Source organism: Medicago truncatula, chromosome 1, assembly GCF_003473485.1.
Source record: "Medicago truncatula cultivar Jemalong A17 chromosome 1, MtrunA17r5.0-ANR, whole genome shotgun sequence".
Taxonomy (NCBI): domain Eukaryota; kingdom Viridiplantae; phylum Streptophyta; class Magnoliopsida; order Fabales; family Fabaceae; genus Medicago; species Medicago truncatula.
In genome coordinates, this window is record NC_053042.1 from 37,264,808 (window position 1) to 37,281,425 (window position 16,618).

General features: G+C 32.8%; 3 protein-coding genes, 1 long non-coding RNA gene and 1 other non-coding gene across 5 annotated transcripts; 2 read left to right on the top strand and 3 right to left on the bottom strand.

Annotated features, from left to right (window-relative positions):
• Positions 1-554: 554 nt before the first annotated feature.
• LOC11425622 (ureidoglycolate hydrolase) lies at positions 555-5,026 on the bottom strand. The gene is made up of 12 exons (XM_003590745.4): positions 4,772-5,026; positions 4,599-4,684; positions 3,916-3,990; positions 3,619-3,747; positions 2,599-2,685; positions 2,311-2,513; positions 2,127-2,229; positions 1,817-1,908; positions 1,681-1,743; positions 1,226-1,466; positions 1,078-1,118; positions 555-755 (listed from the first exon to the last, which is right to left on the bottom strand). Exons 1-12 carry the CDS (start codon positions 4,961-4,963, stop codon positions 658-660), a joined length of 1,410 nt encoding a protein of 469 aa, XP_003590793.2. The 5' UTR covers positions 4,964-5,026; the 3' UTR covers positions 555-657.
• Positions 5,027-6,848: 1,822 nt separating this feature from the next.
• Positions 6,849-6,921, bottom strand: TRNAR-UCU (transfer RNA arginine (anticodon UCU)). The gene has a single exon. It is a non-coding gene; the product is annotated as a tRNA-Arg (tRNA).
• A 65-nt stretch (positions 6,922-6,986) lies between these two features.
• Positions 6,987-11,462, top strand: LOC11419613 (DNA repair protein XRCC4). The gene is made up of 5 exons (XM_003590746.4): positions 6,987-7,182; positions 7,275-7,417; positions 8,178-8,306; positions 10,280-10,402; positions 10,986-11,462. Exons 1-5 carry the CDS (start codon positions 7,047-7,049, stop codon positions 11,223-11,225), a joined length of 771 nt encoding a protein of 256 aa, XP_003590794.1. The 5' UTR covers positions 6,987-7,046; the 3' UTR covers positions 11,226-11,462.
• Positions 11,463-12,002: 540 nt separating this feature from the next.
• Positions 12,003-12,674, top strand: LOC11425623 (glu S.griseus protease inhibitor). Its single transcript, XM_003590747.4, has 2 exons — positions 12,003-12,156; positions 12,241-12,674. Exons 1-2 carry the CDS (start codon positions 12,138-12,140, stop codon positions 12,432-12,434), a joined length of 213 nt encoding a protein of 70 aa, XP_003590795.1. The 5' UTR covers positions 12,003-12,137; the 3' UTR covers positions 12,435-12,674.
• Positions 12,675-14,338: 1,664 nt separating this feature from the next.
• LOC120576947 (uncharacterized) lies at positions 14,339-15,136 on the bottom strand. The gene is made up of 2 exons (XR_005643084.1): positions 14,852-15,136; positions 14,339-14,502 (listed from the first exon to the last, which is right to left on the bottom strand). It is a non-coding gene; the product is annotated as an uncharacterized lncRNA (long non-coding RNA).
• Between the last annotated feature and the right edge of the window lie 1,482 nt (positions 15,137-16,618).

The window sequence follows — 16,618 nt, forward strand, 5'->3', positions numbered from 1 at the left end:
TACAAAACTAAACGAATGGTTGAAACTCTCAAAATGTTACTAGAAATCAACACTAGAGTTTGCTGAGTAAGAGGAAATTCATGTGACCAAGTCAAGCTCATCTCTGCAATCCAAATCAGCATTCTGGTACTCAATAGACAAGCAAGATCAAAACTGAAAACCTTAAACATGTCAACTTTAATCTTATGCCTAACTTGCTTCTTTTTTCTATGACAAGCCTCTACCATCCTCAATTTCATTCTCCTTTAAAAGGGAAATTTCATCTGCCAAACTAAAATATATGCATTTTTCTTCTTAATTTATAACTAATTTTTTGATTGAATTCAGCTATTATAGCTATTTGAATCATACCTAAGATTTTGAATGCAACGTATGGATAATTGACAAAGGTAAGGTGTCTTTTCCCTCCATACACAGTGGTCCAACTACAAGGATGTATTAACACCCTTATGGTTATATACTTAGGTTACATTTGTACTCCTCTAAAAATGTTCTTTTTAGGCACATTTTTCACATTAGATGGTTTATCAAATCATGCACCTTAGACAAAAGGGTTTATCTAAAATTTGAAATTTATTTAATTACTAAGTTGTAACAGAAATAAATCACATGTCCTTGTTCTACAATGATAGTCAACACAAGTAATTACATAAGATACTACTGAAGGGACAATTTGGCTAAGGTGAAAGCCAGTACTTTTACACCATTTGACATATCTTTTATACTGGCAAACTCTTCAGGCTTATGGCTGTATCCTGCGAAAGCGATGACAACAAGAATATTGACAAATTATTTTCTTTATAAATCAGTTAGTAAAAGTAATTGATTGAGTTACACCTATTCAACTCTATGAAACTGTGACACAGACACGAATACCAGACATGTGGCAATGGTAATAATTTGAGAAAACAGAAGCAATTGTTGAATGTAATAACATTTGCGGTTTTTGTCTGTTTCGGACTTTCGGTACTACAAGATTCAACTTGCTTGTTGATTGCAAAAACAATTGGATAGCTGGTATCAGATTGATGTATATAGCAAAAAAAAAAAAAAAAAAAAAAACTGAACAGTAAATACCTTTGTAACATGGAATGAAAATCATGCCCATTGGAGACACCCTGCAATTACATGAAGTACATGAGAAGCAGATAATTTATATAAGCACAATCCACTGTATAATATTTTCTGTAAGTTGAAACATTTTAACCTATCTTCATGCAAATACCTGGCCATAAACAAAGAGTCATGATAGGCTCTACTAATCATCAACTTGCTCGTCAAGTTTAACTCTTTTGTTGCAGTTTCCATTGCGTTGACGACTGCTTCATCAGATAGGGCCGGTGGATCCTGATTGATGATATGAAACTCAGTGAGCTTGACACCTCGGGTTTTAGTTATTCTAATTGCTGTTTCGTGAATTTTTTCAATAACTTGGTTTCTTCTTTCCTCATCTATGTCCCTAGTATCTGCAGCAACACAAAACAATTACATATTAAATATCTATATGAGTGTATGACCAAGTATAGTATACTTGCAACTGGAAATATTAGTCAGTAGAGAGGGAAATAATCTACACAATTCTCAGAATTGAAAAAAATAAACTATTGGATGGCCAAACTACTTGTATTTAATCATTGTAAGAATTCCAGGTATGACTCAAATTGTCGTGAAGATACGTACCAATTTCTATGTGTGATTTGCTAGGGATGCTATTGATTGCTCCAGGATGCAGTTGCAGGATACCTTGTAAAATAAGTTGTTGTTTTGAATGAAGGCTCTTCATTGATCAAATCGAGGTACTAGAATAATAACTTACCAACAGTGCCAACGGTATCAACAGACCCAGATTCCAAGACGTGTTTCTCAACAGCCAGGGCTAATTCAGAGGCTGCCAGACCAGCATCATTTCTGCTCCATGTGATTTAAAAATAATACTTTAAACATTAGATTTCAATAATTGAGAAATTTCAACTTCAAAAGGGATCAATGAAGTGAAGTAGTGAACTAGCGTATATAACATGATCAAGGGATAGTGCCGTACTTGACGCTACGATCCTTTTGCTTAAAAATATGAAGAAATTGAATAACACCAAAAAGAAAAATATATATTTTAAGATAGCAGCCACCTGTTAGGCATAAGGACAGCACCTGCATGGCCACCATTGCCTTCAAATTCAACCCTTAGACTTGCAGGAGCTGCAATGGCAGTGACTATGCCTATAGATATGCCTGAGTCAAGAAACAAATGACATATTATGATCATTGAAGTTTTGGCTAGTGCAAAGATTATGTTAGTACAGAGATGTGTACCTTCGTCCTCCAGAATAGGCCCTTGTTCTATGTGCAACTCTATAAAAGCAGAATATGTTCCTTTCTTTAAAAATACACTCGATAAATCGTCTTCATCTCTTGCATATCCTGCTGACCTTGCAGCATCTAAGAAGGATACGTTTTGGCTATCAGTTATAGTCTTGAGAGAATTTGCAAGATTCTCACTCCCAGCCAATAAGCGGCTGCACAAAGCAACAAATGTTGAAACTTAAAGTAGAATATGGTGTCTAACTTAGTCAATCAAAGTAACAATGGTATGCTTCTGACCTTCCTAAGCAACTTATTCCAAAGCGTGTGGGTTCTTCCGATGTAAATAATATGACTTCCAATGATCTTTTAGGTTTGAAACCAGACCTGTGAAGGCTTGGTCAGTATGTAAAACGTTGCGACTCACCTAAATGGATAATGATTGATCCATGTAAATCACGTCTTTGGAATTTGGATCTTTTTATATATGAGTAATTATAAGGAAATAGTTACTTGTGGAATTTCTTATTTCCACATTGTTGAACAAAAGTATTAAACACATACATTATTGCATTGTTCATAAAATGGTTTAAACTATTATGTGTTGGTTAAACATTAACTCAAACAAATTCATTGATTTTGTTCTAATCAAACATCAAATACTATAATGAGAGATACATACAGGTTTCTTCATTTTCACTAGGCTACACTACTATATATATATCTGTGTGTGTGTGGGTGCCTAATTCTTCCTTTGAAGTAATTTGCAGCGAGACTATTACAAAACAGTGAAAGGCCGTAGTAAGATTCAAGATGCCGAAACTTCCAGGCTTGCTCGCTAATTATCAGAAGAAACAAATTAACAATTATCGTACTCTAAACACTCAATTAAGTCCTATATCAGCAATAACAACAAGGCTTAAATATGTCTTTCGTCCCTGCAAATATAAGTCATTTGAACTTTCGTCCCTGAAGTTACTAATTCTTCCAATCTGCCCCTACAAATATTAATCATTTGACTTTTGGTCCTAATTAGGTTTTTTTGTTGAGGTGGGCTGTCATTAGCGATGTGGTGCCCATGTGGCAAGTGATGATTGGGCGAGGTGGTTTGCTTAAATAGGTCTTTCATCCCTGCAAATATAGGTCATTTGAATTTTCGTCCCTGAAGTTACTAGTCAGATGTAATTAGGACCAAAAGTCAAATGATTAATATTTGCAAGGGCAGATTGGAAGGATTAGTAACTTCAAGGACGAAAATTCAAATGACCTATATTTGCAGGGACGAAAGACCTATATAAGCCTAATAACAAAGACAAAAACCTTTTCAAGACACTGATGGCTTCAACAGCGCCTAAAACACCAACAACTCCATCATATTTTCCTGAGTAAGGTATAGCATCAATGTGGGAACCTGTTGCAACTGCAGCAAGCCCGGGTTCACTTCCATCCCTACATAAACCAAGCAAAGGCAAAGCTATATATTAGTTAATTAATTACAGGTAAACCGTAGCTAAAAGAGGGAAGATTTAGGTGTTAATATGAACTTGAAGACAGAGTCAACGATAAGTTGATTGGAATCTAGATTCCAGAGAGAGCTTTTGAGGAACAAACACTCACCAACGACCAAATATGTTACCAACAGCATCCTCTCTTACAGATAGACCAGCAATTCCCATGAGGTTTTTAACATACCTACAGATGCAAAACAAGAGTAAAGTCTATAAAGGTAAACATCTCACATTCTAAGGAGAAATATCCTCAAGCACATTGACTAAGTTTTTTAGAGTTAATGTCATTCATTCATACAAAAATTAGCGAAACAAAAACCCGCACATCCTTTTTGCACCATTAAATTCACCTTCGAATCACCGCAGCACTATATCAACTATGTTCTTTTGCGCGGAATCATACCTAATTTTATAATCATACACACTAATTATCTCTTTTAGTCTATTCAAGAACTATCTAGACAGTATTTTCCCTTCATTTAGTATTTACCAACTGATTTATAGACATCCATTGTACAATTTCATATGCCACACTTGTTGTACTCGCTGTCACTTCTAATAGAAAGTGTGTCTGGTGTCTGACACGTGTCAGTGCCAACACCGACATATGTGATACTGATTACATTAAATTAATACATTTTCTCAAACTATTACCGGTGCAAACATGTCGGTGTTGTGTTCGTACTTCATAAGTACACACTTTGCTCCTCATTCAAGTCAACATAAAAAATATCCAAAAACTGAAACTTTATATAGACATATGCATACATTATTACATAAGTAAATAAGCACCTGCGAGCTAAAACATCCTTATCAGTATACAAAACCCTGGTTACTGATGGAGCAGGTGCATCAGAAAATCCAGAAAGTTCATCAATCTAAGAACAGAACAAAGTACAGTTCAAAATGTCAAAAACCCACAAAAAAAAAAGATTTTTTTTTGTGAATGATTGAGTGTACTGTACCTGGTTTTGCAGAGCTTGAGCATCATAGGATAGTGAAGAGAAGGAAGTGGGTTCAAGAATTGAGTAACCAGAAAATTGTTCCATGGTTGAGATGATTGAAGGGTCGTGATCATGATCATGATGTTGATGAGATGAAATTGAGGTGAAGAACAACAAAAGTAGAACGATGACATAGTGATAGTGATGAACCATTTTTTGAGGTTTTTTTGTTATTCTTTGTTGCTTAAATTCACTAGCCACTCGCTACTCATCAATAGTGACAAAGATTTAAGAGATACCTTTGCACGTGATTGTGTTCTAAGTTGGAACCACTCACGTGCAATACAAAATCACTAATTTGTGTTTGCTAATTTTTTTTAGGGGAATTTGTTAGCTAATTGTTGGGCTTAATTCACGTACTTTTTAAACTTTCAACAATTTATCAAGAATCCTTGTTAACTCTCTTCTTCATATTTTCTAAGTTGAAAGTGTAAGCTCAATGTGCAAAGAAAGAAATTTCAAGACTTTGGAAAGTTATCTTCCTTTTTCATGCATTGAAATTATTGTGATGCTTTGAGATCTTAGTGCACTATCAATTAAGGGGATACCAACGTAGTATTATAAAGTTAAAATATCATTATATTTTTTTTTTTTGAGGAATCATTATTTTTCTATTAAATTGTAGAAAAGGATTCATTTATTAAAGGATGATTTTGTTTATTAGTACTTTTTTAATTATTTTATCTATTAATTATGTTGATTAAGAATACAAAAAAACAACTAGTGAAAAATGGTATATCTCCCTCCGTTTTAAGTTGTGTTATTTAAAAAATTTGTACAGAGACCGAATGCAACAAATTGTTAAAAGACATACATTTTTACTAAACTACTCTTATTAAATTTGTGTGTTTCATACCATTATAAATGAAAATTGAAATATAATATTTTAGAAGTAGTGTAGTAATATTTAGATGAAGCTCGCTTAGGTTGGTTTAATGGTATTGAATTGGAACCTTGGAGTATGCTCTTCTTCAATGTTCAATTTTGGTGGATTAGTTTATCTTTTTCAAACAAATAATAGAGGACACAAACTCCACATTTTTAGAATGACATTTATTTATTTTTTTTACTTTTTTTTTTTTAAGCAAAACAAAGAAATATATTAAAAATAAAGAGATACAAAGACTGGTCAGACTTGACCCAATTAAAACTCAATCGAGAGTATATCGTGATAATACAATCCAGGTGGACCTGCCTTAGTCGATTATAACAAAACAAACACTCTTCACAAGTGCAACCCAGCGAACTCGCGTACAGATGCAAAATCGGATTAAAAAAAATGATGAAGAATGAGCATCGTGCAAGTCAAAAAGAGTTATAGGTTGACGAATGGATCGACCTCCAACACAATATCAAGACCCGTATACCAGCAACCTCCTAAACAAAGCAGCGGGTATAATAGCTCTTTCGAGCGAACATCCGTCAGTCACAGGAACTGAGACGGATATGAAAACGCTACCGGAGTGTAGGCCAACCTGATACATTGAAACCTGATCTCAATAAACCTGAAACATCAGAGAGTCAAGCACACAAGAATGTGAACACAATCAGTTTCACCATAACGTGTTTGAACTTAAATTGAGGGATGAGTCCAACATGTAAATAACCAAACAACCCTTTCGAGTTAATAGAACCTAACACTTACGGGTTTACGAAACCAAACCACCACAGAATAGGCCACGTCTTCTACTAAACCACTAGAACATGTATGAACTTAGATCAAAGAATGACATTTATTTTAAAATATATTTTATTCACTAAAGTGAGATGGGGAATTAAAAAGAATTGTATTTTTATAAAAGAGTTAATAGAACCTGACCCTTACAGGTTTACGAATCCAAACCACCACAGAATAGGCCACGTCTTCTACTAAACCACTAGAACATGTATGAACCTAGATCAAAGAATGACATTTATTTTAAAATATATTTTATTCACTAAAGTGAGATGGGGAATTAAAAAGAATTGTATTTTTATAAAAGAAGTAATTTAAACCTTTTTATTATTAGGATTAGGATAGTTTAAACATAAAAAGCAGCACGCCCAGTGGGACTCGAACCCACAATCGCTTGATTAGAAGTCAAGCGCCTTATCCATTAGGCCATGAGCGCCTTGTGATATTGTTTCGATAGTTGTTATTTATATAATTTCTTCTAATAAACATTCATAAAACTTTTTAGTTTTGAGCGCCTTCAAATTGTTACAGTAATTTGTTCTCCACCCAGATTTTTGATCGATGGAAGAGAAGAAAAGACATACATGCTTAAAACTACAACTTACCGAAGAAGAATCCATATTCGTCAAGGGTACATGGTTTAATACTCACTTCAACCTCTCCATCACCGACGGTTCCACTTCTTGGCACTGCAACGGTACCTTTTTTACTCTTCTTTCGTATTCCACTATCCATTTTCGTTTTCAAGTTTTGATTTTGTTTTGTGGGGTTGTTTCTGAATTTTGTTAGCATCGGAAGATGAAGTGAAGCAACGTGCTGCTCAGTGGGACCAGCCGGTGGAGGAGTATGTTGAATTGTCTGAACGGTATTTGGGGTTTCAACAACCTGAGTCTGTTTATGCTTTTGCTGATGCTGGTGATGCTCATAAGAGGGTACCTACCAACTGTTTGTTATTTTTCATAGACACCGACACTGACACAGACACGTTGACCTGAATAATAATTTGAGAAAATAAAATACTTCGGTGTAATTACATGTGTCAGTGTCAGTGTTGGTGTTATAGAATGTGGTATGATTGATAGATAATTGAGTGCAGTAAGCATTTAGTAAAGGGCTTATCAAACCGGTGTGCTTGAAAGGTCGTCTGTTTGGAGAAGTCAACCCCTTAAATAGATATTGGTAACGGGATCAACCCAACAAAACAAAAAAATATTTGTTATGTTTTAATTGATTGAAGGAAATAATTGAATGGTGTGAAATGGAAGGATACTATACTAGTGTTAATTTTTTGAGATAGGATAAAAAAATGTCACATGAAGAAATATGTTTAGTTCAATTGAATCCAATACCCAAGGTTTAAGTAGTGGTTGCGTTAATGGTTGCGGTTACGTTGGGGATCAAATATGGTTGATGTGGCCTCAATCGCAGTCACAGAGACAGTGAAAAAACTGATGTTGCAGTCGTGGACCTTTACTTAAAACCTTACCAATACTTTTGTTTTTACTCCGATAGATATTGCATTGGAAAATATCAAATCAATTGTACAATAATTTTATAATATTCCATTTTAAATATCATTCTGTTCCACTCACCATTGAATATCCAGTCACGGAGTTCCACTCAACATTGAATATCCAGTCACGGAGTTGGTCCTTTCACTACTGACTATTAATGTTTGTGTGAATATTGCAGTTGTCGTGGACGTTTGAGAAAGGAGGAATGACACTGCATTGGAGATGGAAATGCATGAAGTCTCCTGATTGTAAGAAAACTACTGCAGAAATATTGGACTTTCTCATGGATGCAAACATAAGGCTTAGTGTAAGATAATACTCTGCTTAACTTTTTTTTTAGTGCATTTTCCATACAGGTAATTTCAATCAACCTCTATGTTTCGTGTTTCTTGGTTTATTCACTAAGGTTATTGTCTTGGAGATGTCATTATGGGATGAGAATAGTAAATAAGAATGTAATGTTTAATGATGTGAAATGGGAGTTTAAATGGACGAATTATCAATTCTGTTAATACTTATTTTATGTGAAATGGTTTGATAGGTGAAATGTTAAAATCCTGTATATCATTGTTTCATTGCCAGTTTGTTGTTGTATTCAATTCATGCAATTATTGTATTATGCTCTTTGTGAGAAATCATTGTTTAGAGAAAGAACGATAAGCATTCTTGTTAGTTGTTACTCATATCCTCAATGCCAATCTTGAGAGAAAGTGCAAAAGTAGCTAAAACTAAATTGGGAAAATATTAATTCTTATTTAATCATATCGTGTTCATATTCTACCATTTAGGTGAAAATTTTAAATTACAGTTGGACTAAACATAACCTAATGCTAAGCTGGCCGAAAGAATAATGTTGTGTACTAGTGTGCAATCAATACTTACATTATTAATTAGCTTTAAATTTGAAATTGGAATTATTGTTCTTCCCGAAATTTGACATTTTCATGAAATACTATCAAGGATCTACTAAGTGGCTTGTGAGCGGGTAGGTTCATTTATTCTCCCTTTTGTATATCACATGCCTGTCTGGTCATATTCATACATCTGAAATGAGACACAAATAAGTTGGCTATTATTTATGGAGTCAAATGATATCAACAGATCATAACAGTTGGTCCAATGTATCATACTTTTAATGTTCAGTAAATTACCAAATATGAAAAATACAACTTCTTTCCTCACAGAAAGCCACAAAATGCATCTTTTTAATAATATAAAATGCCTTTTTTGAATTTCATCTCACCAGAAACATAAGTCTTAAACTTGAGTAAATATGGGGTTTCTAATTGCCATATGTTCCTTATTGCCATATGATGGTTCTCAGGTGGAATTAATATGCCTATTTTATGGATATTGAAACTTAAAGTATGTCAATGGAGGTGTTTGGTGTGTCATATTTGTTGCCTGTTTCTTATTTTTTTTAGTTTAGATATTTAGTCCCACATCGTTATTATCAACTACTGTAATGGTGTTTATATTAAGCAAGAGTGCTCACAGTGCAACACATGGATTGAGATGATGTGGATGGGCCCATGCTAAGTGCTGGGCTCAGGAAAGTCCCCGGGCCCAATCTGCAGAAATGCAGGCCTGGAAACAGGTAAATCTTTGAGCCGGGGCTGGTTTCACACTTTCGGGTGTGAGGGCTGAGACAAGTGTGGAGCCTTTGCCAGTGCCGCCAAAGAAAATTGGCCGATTCATACAGTCATTCACATGGTCCTTGTGACTAACAGAACGGGGCTTATGTCTCTAATCCAACAATTTTTTTTTGGATATTTTGATTAAAAATTATAATACCTTATCATCTTTTGTAAAAATCATACTAGATTTAAAGATCAATTGCACACTCTTTTCGTATGAACAAGATCAGGGCAAGAATCTTTCTCATTTTTTTTCAAATCCTGCTTGATTTGGAATAGTCAGTACTTGTATAGTTATATCCTTCCTCCCTTTTATTTAGTTTTGAACATCGTAGTCGGCAATGTTTGTTTATATGCATTTTGTTAGAAATCCAAGAATTGGATTCCAAAGAAAGAACCCTTTTATACATAAATAGGAGAGAAATCTCTCCTCCGAGGGTTTACCCTTCATAATTGAGTCACTACTATATTCACAATGTTTACAATATTAAAAAATGTTTGACTCTAATATTGTACATTATTCTATTTAATTATACAAATAGCCCTATAATAACAATCTCCGATTAACTAACTAACTTCTATAACTACTCTGAACTACTTTAACTACAATTGTCCATTATTCTAACTCCCAACACCTTTACAGGAAGAAGTTGTCATAAAAACGGAGTTGTTTGAGAAGACGAAAGTAGAAGCTGAGAAGTGCTTGGCTCAGAGTGAGAGAATAGCCAATGAGAGGGTGGAATTTGAATCTCAAATCTATACTAAGGTAACTTTTTTACTTTCACATTGTAGTTGTTTTCTATTTGTCCATTGAAAATTTTGATCTGTTTGATTTAACGGCATAGCATGGTTACACCCTGTGTCACATAAGAAAGCGAATTATCCTACTCTCGATAGATTACTGAAGCAAGTAATTGATCGAACTAGTTGTAATTTTTCCAACATTGAGCCCATTTTTAACTGTATGTTGAATTCATAATTCTTAAGTTTATGTTCATACATGTTCTATTTGAAATGTCAATAATTTTGGTTGATTTTAGTCGAGGACAATTTTGGTCTCGTTTGATCTATGAGGCTGACTCAGCTTTGCTTGTAGTTGTAACATAGGATGACATCTCTTTCATCAACATTTGCAATTTTGAGCCTAACTTTACCGAAGAAAAGTATGATTGTCTTAAGATTACCTTTTTTTTTTTTTTTTTTTTTTTTTTTTTTTTCTTGGTACAAAGATTACATTCTTGTTTAATGATGCTTTTAATTACTTGTACCATGCTAGTATAACAAAACTTTCAAATTTGCTCTCTGTTTTCATGTATCCAACTGAATCTACATATGTTGTTCTGTTTTAGTTTCTGGGTGTCTTAAATTCAAAGAAAGCAAAACTGAGAGAGCTTCGAGATCAGCTGTCAAAACAAGGTAACGGCGATAAATCTCCTCAAGAAGAAGAAGACCCAGAAAAAACTGAGAGTTTTGATGAAGAAAGTGATGATGGAAAAAGTGATGAAGATCCTCAAAAATGTATTACTAGTTCTTCGAAGGACGCTGGAGCAACTAAGCGTTCTCGTCCAAGGAGAACTAGACTCGCATGACAAATTAGAAGAACTAGACTCACATGACAAATTTTCTGCACTCAGCAAGTGTTTTGTTTTCACCATGGATTTCACATTTGTGATATCTGTCTCATAATCCATATAGAACGGTGTAAATATTTCGTATTGTTACTAGAACCAGAACTATGGTTTCACTTTTGAACTCTTACAAAAGAAGTGATAGTATTACAACCCCTATAATCAAGCATGGTAATACAAAGAATTGTACATTGCAAATCTAAAAACAATGTCGGTAGGTGCATCTATAATCTATAATATATGTGGACACCTTTTAAAAATAAATATTTAAATGTATTAACAATCCTATATTATTATCAAATCGTCTGTCCAAAAAATATTATAAACTTTATGAATTGTATTTATTTATCAAATTACTGAAAATGGTTTGTATATGTCATGTGTCTCAACTCTCACCGCTTTGAAAATGGAAACCAAGTTACGTGTACATAATAACAGAGTTCTTTGAACAGTCATGCAAAATATTGTTTTTTTCTACATGTTTACTTTTGTTCAATCCAATTCTTATCTTTATCGACGTGTTTGTGAACACATATTAAATCCAAAAAGGCTGCACGAACACATTGTGAGAACAAATTGTCAAGTGCCAATTATAAAAAAATTTACAAGAACATTGATTACGTGATATTGTAAAATTTGACAAAATCTTAACCGTGCAAATTTGGCCAATATAATACACAAGTCAAATCATGGACCGTTCAACAACTTATGAGATTTCTGTAATAAAAAAACCCATAAGGTTGCTACCAAAAACTACTATAAATACACTATTCATTGCAATGCATTATATATCACAAACCCATAAGAATTGCAGAAAGAAAGAAAAAGCACACAAATAGTCATACATATTGAAGGATCAAAAAGGCAAACAAAATGTCTGATGAATGCCAAGGTAAGGTGTTATAATATAATATGGTTTGTGAAATTTTAAATATAATTTGATGGTTGAATGAATCAATATATTGTGTGTGTTCAGGTAAGAGTTCATGGCCAGAGTTGGTTGGAGTGGAAGGAAAGGTAGCAGAAGCTACAATTCAAAGAGAGAATCCATTGGTGGATGCCATCATTGTGCCAGAAGGATCTTCTGTCCCCTTTGACTTCCGCTGTGACAGGGTTTGGGTTTGGATTAATAAAGATGAAATTGTCTACCAGGTTCCAACAATTGGATAGAAAGTGTCTCTATACTCATCATGGAATTTAACTTGTATACATGCTCCAAGTTATAAATTTAATGTTTCAATAAGGAGCTATAGTTTCTTTCCAATTGTATTCTACTATGTGTTATTTAAACATACATGTTCTGCATTGTAAATGCATATATAAATAATTTGTTTTTCATTTTCTTTGCCAAGGAAATATATATGACATTGTACTAATATTGTCCAATAATATATAATTTGATTCATTTCATCTGTTTTTGTTTTTAGTCTCTCTATTTTTTTTAAAATGGAGTTTTGGTTCCCAATTTTAAAAAAATGAGTTTTTGGTTCTCCAATTTTACATTTTCTTAAATTTTCCACCGTCATCCCATTTTAGGGTCATTTTTGCTGATGTTATCTATCATGATAGAGTTTACATGGTCCCATTAATATTCATGTGCCGAGAAAATGTCTAATAAATAATATTTGTAAAAATGAGCCAAGAATAAGATGAAAGCTGAAATTTTGAAGAAATATGGAAAATTGGCCGACAAAAAACCCGGTTTTTTAAATAGTGGAACTTAAGATTTCTTTTCTTTTTTTTTACTAGGGCGACTAAAAGAACATTTAGCCATAATTTTTTTTTTAAAATGTTGACTTTGAAAATTATGTGGCTTGCCATATCACAAAAAAAATATCCACATCCAATATTTTCATACAAAAAATTAATCGAGGGACCAAATTAATAGGTTTTTTCTAATTACATAGTCAAATTGAAAAAACTAACTTTTTATTGGAAATAAAATAAGGTGACCCGTTATTGCAAAGATCTTTTGCATATTTAAGTCCAATATATATGGTCAGTTATTATTAAAATTTATTAATTGATCAATGTTCCCCTCAAAACAAAACAAAAAATATCAATATTTGTTGGGCTTTATTCCTAAATGAACCGTGATGAATTGAACTATTTTATTATGCAGACCAAAAAGATTCGTTCCGTTCAAAAAAAAAAAAACCAAAAGAGATATGGAAATGATTGTATGAGAAACCGTGTAGGTGTTCTCTTTTTATTTTTAAGGAATCTTTGACCATTGAACAAATCTAATGGTATTTTTTTTTCTGCTCCACCGGTGAGGGACTTATCTGATCCCTCACCCTAGAATCCACCGAAAAAAAAGTAACAAAAAAAAAAAAAAAGATGCAGGCAGAGAAGAAGAATAAAAGGTGAATGAAAAAGAGGTTTACATTGTGAGAGAGGTAGTTACTTTTTTTTTTTTGAGGGGAGAGGTAGTGACTTTTGAAACCCATAGGTGTAACCGCTCAAATCAAAGATGTTTCATTCTCAATTTTTATCAGCAATCATTGCTTTCGAGAAAAACAATAAAGTGTCACAAAAAATAAATACAAAAGAGAACAACAACAACAAATTACAGTTACAGGAGTGTTATTTGAACAACCATTTGGTTGACAACTTATGTGACAACCATAATTTACAAAGAAAAAGTGGGTATTTGCACGAAAATCAAATCAATTGAGAGATAAAGTAAAAAAATAATGTGAGTATGAGAGAGAAAGTTGTCACAAAATGGATGTTCAAATATCATTTCTCTTACGGTTAATAAGAGAAAAAAAATCAAGGAATATTGTGAGAAACATGAAAGACATGACGATTACCTCAAAAATAAAAATAAAAATGAAACAAATGATGATCGTAAAGAGTGGAATTAGAAACACATACATATTGTACAAAAAAAAAAAAAAAAAAAGAAACACGTACATCATACATGCACTCTTGTTTTTATTTTTTGAGTTTGAGTCATGTCTTTGAATTTATTGAGAAATTGAGAGCAACGGGAAGTCGGGAACATTAGTGAACCGTCTTTGCTCGCTCAACCTGAGTAACATCACAACAATTACAAACAACATCATCACTAAAGAAGAAGAAAGTATATTTGATTATTTAAAACATTTTTATACCTAATTAGGACAACAAATAACACAAAAGAAGAAAAAAGGAAGAAATAAACTGTAGAAAGTATCCATAGCACCGTCACCACAATATTTGGTTCCCGCTAGCCTATCGTGCTTGCCTCCGGCTGCCAACAATGTCGCCCTTTGGTTAACAGAAGACGAAAAAAACACCACAAAAACAATAAATATAAAAAATATAGTAATCACACTCTCAGAATCTCTCATACAGTACTTTGGCGATTTCTGTTCTGTTTGTCCATATAAATTGATTAATCTTCATAATCAATTGCCAAAAATTTCACCAAAATAAATGACCCTCCACAATCTTCACGCAGTGCTTACTTTTGAGCAACCATTTACTATGACTTCTTACTTAAGGGTTGTCGAGAAAAATTCATATCGCTAAAGAAAAAATATAATATCAAATACTACAATTTAAATGCAAATTACGATGAAATGATATATGGAACTAACCTTTTGATTTGTTCCTCTTTACTATTGTTACAAATGGACACTTTTAGAAAAATTACAGCATGTGAGGAACTTTATCTTCTCCACATTCTTCCGTTGCATTTTTTATTCGGGTTTCGGTGTTGTGGTGTATTTTATTTAGTAGTCATATTTGTATGGCAGCGGTTGTATCTTATGAGAAAGGTAGCAGTCTTGTTTTTGAATAGTACGTGAGATAGTTGTTAAACTTGCAAGGGCAATTTAGGATTTTTCAAAAAAGGCTACACCAAAAAAAGTATTATCTTTAATAATAGGTATAGATGCAACTTTATTTTCTAATTTATTTTCATACGCAATTTAAATATGCAAATTCACGTCGGGTTTAATTAGGGTTCGAAGATATTATATTCTTTAGTTAGATGACACAATCATAAAATAAATGCAAATATAAATATAAATAAATGAAGAAAGAAACATAAATAATACATATAATAATTGATACATTTACAATAATTGATACATTTTATGCTACTCCTCTGAAGTGCGCATAGCCCAGAGGGGGAAGTTGTGGAGGAACCCAATCTTCCAACTTTTTCCCATGTGTTGGTACCTTTAAATATTTTTTTTGTACCGCGTTCCTACGTAAATTTAAAATGAACCAGTATTGTATCTATATACTTATATTAAAAGAAATGTCCTTTGAATTTACCATTTTGCCCCTATTAAGGGCAATTTGGTAAATTAATTATTGGCTGAGTTTTTTTTTTTTTTAAGATTGCCTATGAATTTCCATTTTTGCCCCTAACCAATTTTTTTAATTATTTTCTAATTTTTATATTTTTAATAACTTTTAATTATTTTCCAATTTTTATATTTTTAACTATTTTTCAATTTTTTCTCCCAAATTCAGTTGCTTGTACATTGCCGTTGTGGAAGATTAAGGTATCGTTTGACCCGACTTTTTTCAAACTTCTCTACATTTTTAAGGAGAAGTTAGGGCAAACCCAATATTAATTAAGTACTTACTAAAAAAAGAACATTTTTTGAACGCATAAAATTGAATGGAATGAGCTTTGACTAGAAGTTGTTGAATGTTACTTTAAAAAACTACTTCTCCACAATTTATTTCACAAACACCTCTTTTCAACTCACGCTTGGAACTTTTTCTTTATTTTTTAATATTATATTTCAATATCTTTTTTTTATTCAAAAAAACTAAACATATATGTTTCCATGACACCAACAAATATAATATCATATAGTATAAATTCCAGCATTTATAATAGTAATTTTTTTAAGAAATCATCGGGCTTCTTCATGAGATTGTCAAGATAATTCCAATTGGGACTAAAAAGAAATTGTGTACGAATATTGTGTTGAAAGATAAAAGGTATTATTTTCTTATTTGTCAGCATAAGATGATAGGATTTTGTATAAGTTTGATAATGACCTGAAAGATGTATTTCCTTATGCAGTGAGAATATAGTTGATGTAACACTATGGAAAAAATATTTCGTAGCTTTATCATTTACCATCTATTTACCTCGAGTTCTTTGCTTCCATTTTGTAGTCAATGGCAACCCAAATATATGTAACAATTGGTCAGGTTCGAGGCTGCTCATCAACCTACATTATCCGGTTGTTGAGAAGTTTAAGACTTAGTAAGTTTGCATTATGATTTCACAATACAGTGTTAGAGTAAATTATTATTTCACAATCTAATTTGATTTTTTTTTACCATGTTTCTTGAATTGTTGTCGTGACCTTAACACTTCTCAAGCTTAGAGTCAA